We start from the raw sequence: 14,277 nt of genomic DNA, 5'->3' as shown, positions 1-14,277 counted from the left end.
TGCAGGATTCACCCTGCAAGATTCACCCTGCAGGATTCATGGTGTCACTTCCGTCCAGCATTACTTCAGACATTAGTCGAGTCCATGTTACGTCGTGTTGCGGCACTTCTGCATGCTCGTAGGGGCCCTACACGATATTAGGCAGGTATGAAATGAAATGATCGTATGATATTGTTGGCCGGAATGTCCCATTTGGTTTCGGACGCCAAGTGCAAGTCTTATTTCATTCGGCGCCACATTAGGCGACTTGCGGCTATTGATGAGAATGAAATGATTATGAGTAGAGTCCACGAGCGGAGAAAAATCTCCAACCCGGCCGAGAATCGAACCCTGACCCAGTGCATGGGAGGCAATCACGTTACCACCCAGCTAACTAGGCGGACATTAGGCAGGTGTCCCAGTTTCTTTGGCTCTTTAGTGTATGTTTTATAGGCACAGAAAAAATAAACATCCAGAAGCTGTATTTACCAGTGGTTCCGGGTGGTATGATATGCAATGTCACACACTTATCGCGAGGGATAGCTTGCTCTGAAGGAGTATGATTCTTGTACGCAGATCAGTAATGAAGCAAAAGCAAGTTTTTTTAACAACTATTGGCCAAAATCAGTGCTCGTAACCCGGTTATAATTCTCTTACGCCCATTTTCCAATTCTTATTTGCTGTGACGTAAAAATTCCCTACTATCCTTGCAAGATTACAAACAGGAGAAAGAATAGTAAAGGGGCAGAGCACCTCCAGCTTCTCACAGCACAATAAACAACTTTCCAGCCAATCTACTACCCAGATTAACTGTCGACGAAATTGTATACGAATACTTTGAGACTTTATGTTAGTTGATCTTGATACAACTCTCTTTGTATCTCTAATTTCCAGGGTCCCTTTCATAAGCATTTCCTCTTCTGATCACAAGTAGTCAGTGTTGAAAACAATACCTTATAGAACGATGGGATACATTTTCTTATGTCACCTACAAATTTTCTGGCCGATTCCGCAGTTTTCTGTGCATCGTCAAGTTGACACTTTGTTTGAAATTTCATTATCTGACATCTTCCAATTCTGTAGCACCGTTTAAAGTTGTGCAACCATCCATTGCATCCCTATAAAATGTAATCTAATTCGCACCAAATTTGATACACATCGCTGTCATGCACATCGCACAAAGTACATCGAGCATCCTCGAAATATGCAAACACCAGTTCTCTTATGAACTACATGGTAATATTGCTGCGTATTTATACGAAATCCTTTCGTAATTACTTCCTTTATATACTGCGAATTATCTTTGATGTACATAATTTTGTTTAGCACCCGCTTCTTGAACAACGATTGTCCTTTAGTGCGTTTCACTGGAGACGGGATTTGTGGCTCCCTGTCCGACAAGGATGATGAACTGTATGGCTCGACACCTGTTTCAGTCTGACTTTCACTTGTTAAGCACATATCGTCATCATTCTACTCCCCATGTACATATTTTGGGTTTATTTTTAATGAAATGTTAAATTCGGTGATTTTTGTTGTAGATATTATGCAACGTCTGCTTTGTTTACTGTCGCCATTGCTCTACTTTGTGTCAACACCTCTAGTACTTTAGCACTGTTGTCAGTTACTCGGCAACTAAGCAGTTCAACTACGCTCCCTAGCCTGATACTGTGCTCACCACTGTATACCTCCAGTCCCGCCCCCTGCTGCCATTGGCAGCCAGTATTGTAGGTGCGTGGTATACAATGAGTGGGGCCTCAAATGCCGTAAACATCACCGGTCTTCTGCGACCTCCCACTCAAGGGGATTCCTTGTAAAATGTTCCTGTCGTCGTAAGCGAGGATTGCGGAGTTGTCTGAGTGGTGCTGCTCTCTGACGTACGTAATCTTCCGGTAGCGGTGGTGTCTACGCCGACGTCTCTCATTCACTGCTTCGTCAGGCAGCGAATGTCCTTACTTGTAGTTCCGTCGTTCTTCGGACGACACCACTTAGTGCTAACAGCACTTAACCCAACACAATCACTATGCGTAGGGAATTATGGAAAACGGGGTACGATAGTCGAGCAGTTCATCACAAATCACCCATATCTGTAACCAAAGTTAAGTGCCATTCTTTTGGTGATATAAAGAGCGACTGCACTGGGCAATGAATGGCAGGAAACGAGTGAATTCTGGTGATAAATGAGGCTGCACTCTGGGCAATGCCATGGAAGGGTTTCGGTTGGACGAATTGCTTCAGGACGTTATCTGACATGTGTAGTGTCAACCGGGAAGTATGGAGGAGGTGGCTTTACGTACGGGAGCGCTCTTCGTGGTAGGGTGTGGTCTCCTTAATGTACTTAAGAAAACGCTATTTCCGGGAGGATACGAACACATTTTGAAACATTATACACTTTGTGTAGTAGAGGCACAGTTCGGAAACTTTGATTTTTTGTATCAGCGTGACAATGCACCCTGTCTTAAAGCAGCGTCTGTGACACAGTTGTATGTAAACAACCACATTTTTGAAGTGGACTAGCGTCCCGACTTAAGCACAGTGGAACACTTTTAGACTGATTTACAACGCCGACTTCTCTTTGAATCCAAGCGTCCAACATCACTTCTTCCTTGGTTTCGGTTCTTGGGAGAAACGGGCTACAATGCCTCCAAATTCACTCAGAAACCTCATTGAGATTGTCCCCAGCAGAGTTCAAGACATCATAAAGGCGATGGGTGGGCACACTTACAGTTGTCCGGACACCTGTTTAGATAGTGCGCCTGTCTTACCAACAGCTCTGCTCTATAGGGCGAAGTTAATAGGCTCATGATAATTGAACAGTGAAAGGAGGTAGGGAAATGATTTCAGCACCTACAGAGATACTAAAAGTGAATCATCTCAAGGACCTTCCGATAGAGCGAGTTAGTTAGTATTTGCGTTGTCTGGAAACAGTTAACAACAATAATCAACCAAATCTGGTAGTTATAACTATTTCATACTATATGTGTTTAGTGAAATGAAGTGATCGTATGACACTGAGAAATCGGGAGACCCCACTTGGAGAGGTTCGAGCACCGAGTAGCAAGTCCTTTTAGTTGACGCCACATTGGGCACCTTACATGTCGGTGATAATGAAAATGATGAGGGCAACACAACACCCAGTCCCTGACCAGAAAAAATCTCCGACCCGGCCGGGAATGGGACCTGTTACCACTGCAGCGTAGTCAGACGAGCTGACCACTCAGCTAAGGGGGTGTACTTTGTGTAAAGTAATAAATGACGTCAGTCATCGAAGCGTTTTCCCTTCAAGTGTTCAGCTACGTCAAACATCGTCCTAATTCAGTCCCATTTTTTCGTAATAACCACCTGTAATCATACATTTAGGATCAAAGTAATCTTGAATTCAGGAACGAAATATATGTTTAAGGATAACTGTCAACTGACAGACAGAGTCTTGGTAAGAAAGATTCCTCAAGTGTCCCGTTGGAAACCACACTGTTCCACAGTGCACTCCTCAGTGACACAGAGTAAAATACGAAAGTATGAACTTACGAGAAGCTAAATTTGCAATACACATCTCTCTTTTAATCGCTGAGTAGTTTTCAGATTTTTAATGGCTGTCACATTAGGACACCACTTCCATCTGTCCACATCAAAATACGCCGTATATGCTGGTATTATGATCTCCATTTCAGAAACACCACAATCTTCGTTTTCAAAACAGTCTTTAGTTCAGTAGAAGCACTCCTGACCTCATTTACTTCTCTGTTTGTTCATTTTCCTATCCAATTTGCTCTTGTTTGAAACTGGCTTCAGCGCAAAAAATTATATCTTTTCTTTTAAACGGAAGTATTTTCTTTTCGGTATGTTTGTACATTATTTTAGTCTGCGACAGGTTCAGGTTCAATTCTGGAAAAATGTACGAATACGAGAGTCCATATTGACTCTATGACATACCTTACAAGATAGTTTGAAGGAGCGGAAACCCATATTTATGGGATTCACAAATTTAGAAAAATCTTTGGCAATGTTGACTGAAACACACTCATTGGAACCCTTAAGTTATCGTGGATAAGATATAGGGACCGAAACGTTGCCCCTAGCTTGTATCGATGTCATAAAACTTGAAGGAAATCTAATAAGGCAGTGGATGAGAAGAGAGTAAATGTTGTAGCATGTCCCTCACGTTGCTCAATTTGTAAACTTATCTAGCAGTAAATTTTGCGGAAATTTGGGCAACGAAATAAAATTCAGAGAAAAAATGGATCAAATTAAGGTCTGCTAATGACATTGTAATTCTGGTAGAGACGGAAAAGGGTTTGAAAGATCGGGTAAATAGAATGGATATTCTCTTGAAAAGAGTAAATTAGTTATTGAGACCATAAATATAGTAGATGACTTTGTTGTTTTGAGCAGCAAACAACGTGAAATAAACAGGGTATAAAATGCAGACTGGCAACAGGGAAGAAAGCTTTTCCTAAAAATAGAACTGTATCATATCCAAGATGTTAGGAAGTATTTTCTGAAAGTTTTTGCCTATGTTGTAACCTTATATGCAAGTCAAACATCCGTGCACGAAGAGTTTACTGGCTTTTGAAATGTAATGTTGCAGAAGAATGCTGAAGATAGGTGGAGAGATAGGCTAACCAGTGAAGAGGTTCTGAATCAAGTCGAGAGAAATGATCTGACTAGAAAAAGAGATAGGTTGGCAGGACACAACGTTAGATATTAATGATAGCTAGTTTGGTAATAGAAACAAGTGTGTGAGTCTGCGTGGGGTTGGTGGGCACTGATGGTATACGGGTAAAAATTATGTGAGGAAGGCAAGCTCAAATGCATGTAGTCTGCAACAGTTACACAGAAATGAAGAGACTTACACCTGGAAAACTAACATCGAGAGCTAAATCAACCCATTCTTCACCTTGAGGAGCACAACAATAACATACATCCTCAAATTTTTTTTCTGTAAGAGACTATACAACTTGCTATGCGTATTAAATAGTAAAGCAGATTAGGCCAAATATATCACAGAGGGCTACGAAAAAGTAATGAAAAAATCTTTCTTTTCCCTGTTACTTCTTAAGTGACTTAAAACTTCCAAAATACAGGATTTATTTACAGGAATGAACGAGGCTACATTGATACATGTTAAGAATTTTCTTTAAAATCATTATGTTCGCTGCTGATTGGAGAAATAAATAATTTTCTAGAGTCAACGGTGAACATTACAGCTTAAAAAAAATCTGCATCACTGTGCACCCTAATCATGAGAAGTTAATCACAAATTTAGGAATTTTCAATCAATTTGGAGGACAGATCCTGCACTCTTCCACTTTCGATGATTTGGTTTTGTTTCACCTCTAACAATACCAACGTATCTTCCATAACACTCATTACCATTGGGGGGGGGGGGGGGGGAGGGAGGTACTTTATGCTCACCCCAAAAAAATAAAATATAGATAATAAAAATCTGAAAATATCTTTTAGCACACTCTTAGCAATATCAACACACTTTCAGTAACGTGTAGTACCGGGAGGGAGGTGGATACTTTAATGCCCACCATAAAAATTCGAATTTCGTTAACTGTTGTTTAGTCACAACACAATTTTTAAAGAGATACTGACGTTTAACTAATGTTCCGGATCTGAGAATATTGAATGTGACATTCATTGGGAAAAGTAAGGTCTACCACGAAAACTTAAATTTTTGGTTTAAGTTTAACTGAAAACTTTAAACAGTTGCGCAGTTTGGTAGAAGTACTCATTACAAACGATAAATATTTTTCAGAATTTTAAAATATAGAGTGACTGATAACGTTACAATATTTTCAGATGATGAGCATAAAGTCCTCCCTCCCTTCTCCCCTCGGTACTGCGAGGATTAATATTGAGGAAACACAGATTTTGTTGCAGTCAAAAGTCATTTCCTTAGCAACCCTACAGGAGACAGGGGGTGATGAAGGAAGGACAGAGAATGTTATGGTTCATGTGACCATTTCCTAGTTTCTTTTAGAAATCGTAATGTTTTACCGAATAAGAAACATGAACTTCTACATCCGAATAGGGCGAGATATGCTGGTATTTACAATGCTACCTCATGCGACAGGGGCGCCCTTCTCACTCCTCAAATTACTCATGGGCAAAGTAAGCTACCGTCTTAACAGCTATAATGCATGCATTCTGCTTATGCACCAGCTGCTTCGTCACCCATGCCCGCATGCGCTCGGCCCCTGCATCTCCTGTGGTGGGAGTGACAGCGTGTCAGCTGTTTGTGCACCCCTCCTCAGCTGTGCTCGTGTTCGCCCAGCTAACACTTAGTGGACATCTGCTACAGCCTGACGCGAGATTCAAGTAGAGAACATACCGTAAAGCTGCATGTTTCACAGGGTTCCTGGGTACGGGAGACGAGGTGGTTCCCGGTAACGCAGGCAACAAGGACCAACAGCTGGCGCTGACCTGGGTGCAGAGGAACATCGCCAGCTTCGGCGGCGACCCTCAGCTGGTCACGCTGTTTGGGGAGAGTGCTGGTGCCATGTGTGCGTCCTTCCACCTGGTGTCACCGCTGTCTGCAGGTCAGTACGCACTGGTGTTCACACCAAACTCTACCTCTTACACCACTGATCGTTTGCACATATTACAATGGTCGTCGAAATCACAGAAAGTGCTTTAAACTGAACACCATCACTGGTAAGGCATGCGTCTACGTGGGTGTTTAACACACCAGGAAAGAAGATAATTACAATTCTGCGACTCCAGAAAGCCCTACTAGGTTTCTTTTCCAATTGGTCCACAAGTCAAATCAGTCTATTAAAACTGTGGCATGTATACATTATTCTCTAATAGAAAAGAGTCTGTGTAGAAGGACTAGAACATATCAGGTTGATGACATGTTGGCATTTATAAGGATACAAAGGACGTTAAAGAAACTGACCGTAGAAAAAGCGCTTCGCTCTAAGAACATTTACTCGCTTGAGGCATTAAAAGGAACACAATTTCTTCTAATCCAGCCCAAGTCGTTGCCTATTGATCTTTGAACATCTGTAGCTAGTTTCCTATTATCTGATTTGATGATGCGTTTTAATTTCTGTTTTATTTTCTACACCTACATTTTTCCTACTATTTCCCCTCAAAAGCATGAAAAAATGTCAAATAAAAGAAAATGACGGAATGTTTCCCTTCATGAAAACTCCTGTGTGGTAAGGAAGGAAGGTATGAAGACTATAGTTTAACACCGCGTCTACATCGATATCATGAGACAAGTACAGAAACTGAAGCAATGAATCAAGGCCAAGAATCGAATCTGAGCCTTGTGCTTACTGGGCGGATGCCTATGCACTACACCACCCAGGCACTAGTCCAGTGCACTCTGTAACACAAACTTCAGTTCACACATTATGGAGGTGGAGGGAGAGCATTGGAGTAGGATAGTCCATGCAGCTGTGTCAACCACAATGCCAGGCTACTGCACTTCATACACATCTGCCTGGTAAGCAAGAGATCTGCGTTCAGGTCCTGTCCTTGACACAAGTTTTAATTCTATGCTACATCTTCTACCCTTATCGAAGGTAAAGTTGAGACAATGTGTCTCCAGGAAAATGTAACTCCATCATGTATTATCAGAGACTGAGCACAAGCTAGGACTGTGTCAAGGATGGGGAAGGAAATCGGTTGTGCTCTTTCAGAGGAACCATCCCAGAATTTGCCTGTAGCAATTTACAGAAATCTCGGAAATCATAAATCTGAATGTCTGGCCAGGAATTCGAACTTTCGTCCCCCCTAAAGCAATGCGTGTCTTCTGAGAAAACTAGAACATAATACGAAGCAGTACTGTAATGAATTAAGTATTATTGTTTAAGACATTGACGGTTAATGAACGTTACGGAATCAAATAGCGAAAAGATTTTTCAGAAACCGCTCCCAGTTATTGAAAGCATGTTATTTTGTTGCTGAGAGAGATTCATCGATAAATCATCGTTACGTATCGCCTTTCACTCACTTTAAACACCATCAAGGCTTTGAATGTGCTGTACATAGCGACTCTGGTAGCGAAACTGATGGCATTTTACTTGCAAGGAAAGAGAGACTGGTTGACTTGATGGATGCATTAGCTGGAGACCGCTCTTAGTGATTTAATAATCTCAGGTATCAAAATTAAGACAGTAGTCGTTATTAAACAAGGAAAACAAGTTCTCTATTTGGATCCGTAATATTTATAAGATTATAATAAAACCTGTTAAATATATAATTTCTATAATTTAACAACCAATCCAAGATCTGAAACATTTAAAAAAAAATACAATACACTTGGTGTGGGTTACAGCTTCAGAAGTTGTGAATACAGCACAATATGCTAAGGAAAAATAATATCTATGTTTCAAACAGAGCAATATCTGTGTGAAGGAGTGCAATAGCAATACCGTTTTATATTGTTCAAACATCCACTTACTCACAAAATAGGTTCCAAAAATCAGTCTTGCAATCACCAATCATATAACAGCATTGCGTTAAAAAACAACGGAGAAATACACTGCGTGAAAGAACGCAAATAACACGGAAGACATGGTTGGATATCACTGTAAGTTCGTATAGTACACACTATCAGGAAGTGTGTAGACAACAGAGCTGCAGTTCTCTGTGACAGAACGGCCACCATGTGAATTACTGTTGTTCGTGTTTAGTGTTGTTACCAGTTCAGGTTGGGTATATAAGGGGCGCGAACAGTATCAGATATCGAGTGATCACTTTGGAGACCACGTAGGTGTCAGTTACTCGGGCGAGACAGCGTTTTCACTCCTGGAAATTTTTAAACGACGCCCATCGTGGGTTTTCATTGGGCCAGCTGGTCAAATCACGTAATATCTAAATCTGTGGGGCATTCGATGGGACAATGCCCCGATGTTAGACTACTTCGGAACGTGAGGGCAGACTCATTCGTCTAACTTCCGATCGACCCCATATGACCAGCACATTTTAACCGCTTCGCGTTTGAACCTACCATCCCAGAATAAGTGATGGAATCCCTGCGACTTTCTGTGTCATCCCTCACCGTTGCTCGGAGACTACCAGCAGCCTGCGTACTGAATTACCACGCCAACCTTAGGTCGGCGTTGTCACCACAACACAAACGCGTACACTTGGAGCCATGGCGTTATAGAACCATAGACCGACTATGGGTGGTGTCGCATTGTATTCAGTGATGAATCACAGCTCTGAACTACGCCATATGACCACTGTCAGAGTGGTAGTGGCCTAGATAGAAGTCCCATTCTTACAATGTTTTGGAAAGGTGTAGTGATATTACTCCTGGCGTTATGGCGTGAGAAGCTCTGTGGTATAACTTCATGTCATGGCTGAGGACTGTGACGGCACAACAGTACGTCACAGACATCTTACTTCCTGGTGAGCCGGGTAGCTCACCAGGAAATAAGATGTCTGTGTCGTACTGTTGCACCGTCACAGTCCTCGTCCCTTACACGACAGTATCGGACTGCAATATCAACAGGATAATGTTGAGCCGCGTGTGACCTTGAGACACTCCTGAGGTCAGAAAAAACCTCACATTTATTCCCAAAAGAATACGTGTGTGGGAGCAGATCCAGTGTCAACTCCATCCGACTGCCAGCATCCAGGATATCAGGGACCTGTTACAGTAGCTGTTGGCCAACTTGCCTTGGGTTAGGATACAATACCTTTTTGACGCCCATGTCATCCGAGCCAATGAATGCATCCTGGCCAGATGGGGTGCAACATCCTGGTAAGTTCTTTGTAAATTCAACTCGATGCCAAGACCACTGAAATAACAACACATATCCTCTTAACCCATGAAGTATCATTGCGGTTCCTTCTCCCCTTCTGCGTTCTTTGCTTATTTGGTCAGATGGCCTATCAGAGGTAAGTTACAAGTTTAGCAATTTCAAATGGTTCTTCTTATTGCACTGCCGCCGAATCCAGATCCCCCCACCTAGGGTTTTCCTGAAGACGTCTCAGCCACACTAGACGGCGCATCCACACGGCCATGACAGCGCAGTGGTCTGTGCGCGAGTGACAGTTTACATTGTGCCGGAAGATCTGGCACACCAGTATACGGAGCGAACAGGTAATGCTTCGACGAAGTTTCGGAGGGTATTCACGTATGTTTTCTGAGAATTTTGGTACAAGGAGCCAGTGATTTTCGGCGGTTCGCTACAAAGTAATTGCATATCGTTCGATCTCTTAACGCCGTACCTGCACAACCTTCGAAATATTGGCGATATGTCCTGAGTGTCTTGTTTGGAAACAAATGTATTCCATTCACTCAGGGTAATTGCTGTTTACAGCAGTAATGTTCGCCTTGAAGCTTGCATTCAGTACTACTCGATTTCATCTTGGGTTTCTTGTTCTGGCAGTGTTAGTTGGGCAGTAAAGATACGTTTGGTGATGAATATTTGGCCGATTTAAATCTCGTATGTTCCTTCATCAATTTGTTCATCAAATGCGATAAAAGAGGGGCACGACGACGCAGTGCTGAATAGTTCCTGCTGGAGATGGGCAGAAAGATTGTTTTCGAGGGTCTGATTAGAACAAATAATTCACTGGAAAGGTCTAGCTAGCTCTTCCTCATCAACTAGTTACTACTTCCTTATTTAAATAAATGTAAAAAAAGTGCTTTACCTTTTCAGTCCAAGTCACTGTATTAATTTTATCCCGTTTTGAAAGAACTTAGAAAGAGGGTTAATAGTTTTCCACTGCCTCCACTGTGGGCTTCAACATTTTATAAATAATACTACATTAATTGTACAGTATAAAATTTTAAAAATCAGAAGCAAATTGGTATATTTTTTATGAAATTATGAAACTGAAAATATATAATTTTATTGAAAAGAAAATTTAGTACAAAAGCTAGAACAGAGGTTAATTTTTTGGTACCTGAAATTACTTGTTGCCATTATTTCATGCAATACGACAATACACGTATCTAAAAGTAAAACTAATCAGCGTTATTACTTACATAAGAAAGGTATGCAACGTGAATGTATGTGTTGATGAGGCCTTTCAAGTAATTACAGTCAACCTACTCGGCCAACAGAGTACGTCCACCAAAAAATTTTGATTTTATTCAACTACTGCAGTTCATTCTTAAACATAGGGTTATTTGTTAGTACCTTGTGTGTGAAAACCGTAAGACATACAGAAAGTAGACACATCGGTGGATGGGGCATCTCACCACGCTCAGGCTATCAATCGACAAACGTCAATAAGAGTGTGTGATTCATAGAAGTCGCACACATGAACTTCCTGGGAGAGAGGGACAGAAACCCTATTTGGAATTCTGTTCATTGGGCTACCTATCTTGAGGCACGAACTAATTCCGTTCGCACCAAATGAAGGACATAAGTCACAGTAAATGGTTCCCAGATAGTCGCATCAATACGAAGTGTACTCCTTTTTAGCGGCAAAGCCGGCGTGCATTTTCGTATACACATACACGTCCCGAATGGTAGCCTGATATAGATTGTCCAAGCATCCTGTTCCTTTTCTTGAAATTCGGTAATGATTCTTGCAGGCCCTACGTTTTCAATTGGCGAGAGATCTGGTGATCTTCCTGGCCAGGGTAATAGTTTTACACCGTGAAGAACACGTTATGTCGCATCAGCAATGTGGGGAATTGCACTGTCCTAATGAGAAAGTATATTACTGTACTGTCGAATAAATGGCAGTAGCAGGGAGAGAAGAGACTTCGCACTGGTTACTTTACCCTGCAGAAACAAAAAATGTGACCACCAGTCACAAGTGATGACTCCACCCACACGAACCCTGAAATTGGACCAGAGCATCGTGGCTGAATGCACTCTGTAATGTGTAGCTCACTAGGTTTCCACCATACCCTTAAATGTCTGTCACTCGCTCACAGACATAACCTACTCTCATCACTAGAGACAATGGAGAGCTATTCCACTCTCCAGTTAACTCTTTCATGGCACCAGAGTGCCATGTCTGGCGGCGTCGTCGTGTCGATGGTAGCCTAGCCAGAGCGACGTGTGATCGAAACCCTGCTGCAAGTCGACGCTTCCCAATGATCCCTAGTGGCACAGCAGGTGCTATACGGGCCCCTATTTCGACCGTGAATGATGTTCGGTCGGCCACATCTCGAATTCTGCGTCGATATTGACCTGCACCTGTACTATGCGGACGTCCAGAATGTTGTCTACATGTGTGGGAATGTTCCACAGGGCACTGATGAGGGCAGCTAATCTCCACCAATACATTACGTCCAGCATGTGCAGCATTCCGTCAATACTTCCAGTCTGCTTCCCGGAAGCCCACAATGCGATCCCATTCAAATGGCTGATGGTGTACAATACATCTATGTATATTTTTGATGGGAATCGGTACAAGTTCAGCACCTTCATTTACACAATTTGTCTTAAACAAAACATTATAAATCTTAGCTCTGTGTGTTTGTTTGTTGCACATTGGAAGCGTATGGGGCAAATATTAAACCATTATAGCACAAATGTTCTGTGGAAAAGTACAGAAGGGTCAGAAAAAGTAGTTTCCGAGAAAATAATTTAAAGCTTAACCCCATATTTCATTCAATTACACCTTCTCATAATACTCCAAAATTGTGCTCATAATTTTCTCTCAAGATCTTCCTTTTCTAGGTCCTGAACATTTCAGCTCTAGACACACAACATAGATCAATTCTCTCAATAATTGTTAGAGTCAATGCGCCAGTCATATGTTACGGCGTCTACGTTTCAAGTTTTACAACTGATGATGAAAATGTTTTCTTGGGGCAAGATAACATTCAGGAACCCTTTTCTTGTCGGTGTAGAAACTTTTATTCATCAAAGAGTTGGGAAAGGAAACGTGGGCAGAAAACACTAAACAACATATATTTTTTCCATCACTTCCCACGTTTTTTCGAAAACGAAATTTTGGGAAATAGCTGTCAGTAAATTTTACTACTGAATATAAACAAAATCAGAAAATGAAATTTTTGGTCACACTGGCTCACGTACCGGCTGGTGTGGTCGAGTGGTTCTAGGCGCTTCAGTCTGGAACCGCGCGACTGTTTCGGTCGCAGGTTCGAATCCTGCCTCGGGCATGGATGTGTGTGATGTCCTTAGGTTTGTTAGGTTTAAGTAGTTCTAAGTTCTAGGGGACTAATGACCTCAAATGTTAAGTCCCATAGTGCTCAGAGCCAAACTTTAACTACAATATTCGGAAAAGAAAGTTTGTAATACTTTGAATGCTTGTGAACTGATACTGAACAAGTTTCAGGAAAAAAACCACCAATGTCAACGACTCTTTAAGTACGATATTAATGAAAAAACTTCACAAACTGACCGAAGAAGCAAAAAACAAAAAGTCATTGCGCACTGGTAGTATAAACATTTAACTAGGTGAATATGCACCTGATCAACTAAAGGACTGACCTTAAAACTTTATGAATGTTCGCTGGCTTCGCGAATACATCGTGGACGAAAGAAATGGAGCTTTGATATGCGCTTACAACAAAGGCAATAAATCACAATGCGCAAATTACCGAGAAGTAAGTCCAAAAACGTTCTGTTACAAACTGTACACTGAAATTATGAAAAGCGATTAATACCTTTCGTAGAAGTACGTATATCTGAGACGTAACATGGTTTTACACAAGGCAGATCATCTACTGTCTATTCACTTTGACGCAGGTAACTGTAGAAAGAACAGAATTTAGATTACCAACATTATATTTTTATCGATTATGAAAAGGTGTTTGACAAGGTTAGACTGAAAATGTTATCGAAATCTCTGCGCATCTGATTACAGTAATTCAGCCATTAAAAAAAAAAATACGAAAATGAGGATCCTCACTGTAAGAACTAGGACAGAATCTGCCAATAGAAATAAAGTAGTTGAAAAAGGCTGCCCACTGCCCACATCTTTTTCAGTGTTTACATTGGCAATTCATTCGTAAATGGCTCATTATATTGACACATTAAGAGGCAATAATTTTAATTTGCGCTGCTACTGTTTATAATCAGTTTACAACGGAAGACTCTGAAGAAAAGGTTTAAATTACGGTGCATAATTTGAATGAAATAGCCACTAAATAAGGAATGAGAATATCGACAGATAAAAAAATGTGAAAAATGTGATGGAATTTCAAGAACTGGAGCCCATAAGAACTAAAATTATTATAGCTAAACAAATAATTGAACGAGTAACAGAGGTTAAATACGTATGTGGCAATTTTAGAATTCCCAAGTAAAAGTATGGAGAACTAAAATTGCTCAGATATTTATTTAGCAACACAACTTACATTGAAACATAACGCACTAAAATAAATAGTAATTA

The 14,277-nt window shown here is 41.2% G+C and overlaps 1 protein-coding gene across 1 annotated transcript in view; it reads left to right on the top strand.

Moving 5' to 3' along the window:
• The window catches only part of LOC124607159 (pyrethroid hydrolase Ces2e-like), a 103,867-nt gene that overhangs the window by 36,178 nt on the left and 53,412 nt on the right, over positions 1 to 14,277 (top strand). Inside the window, exon 4 of the mRNA XM_047139372.1 lies at positions 6,342 to 6,527. Within this exon, the coding sequence (XP_046995328.1) occupies positions 6,342 to 6,527 (186 nt within the window). The remainder of the gene's footprint in view (positions 1 to 6,341; positions 6,528 to 14,277) is intronic.

Source organism: Schistocerca americana, chromosome 3 (assembly GCF_021461395.2).
Source record: "Schistocerca americana isolate TAMUIC-IGC-003095 chromosome 3, iqSchAmer2.1, whole genome shotgun sequence".
In the NCBI taxonomy this organism is placed as follows: Eukaryota; Metazoa; Arthropoda; class Insecta; order Orthoptera; family Acrididae; genus Schistocerca; species Schistocerca americana.
Note: the sequence above shows the minus strand (reverse complement) of the source record. Positions and strands in the feature narration are given on the sequence as shown.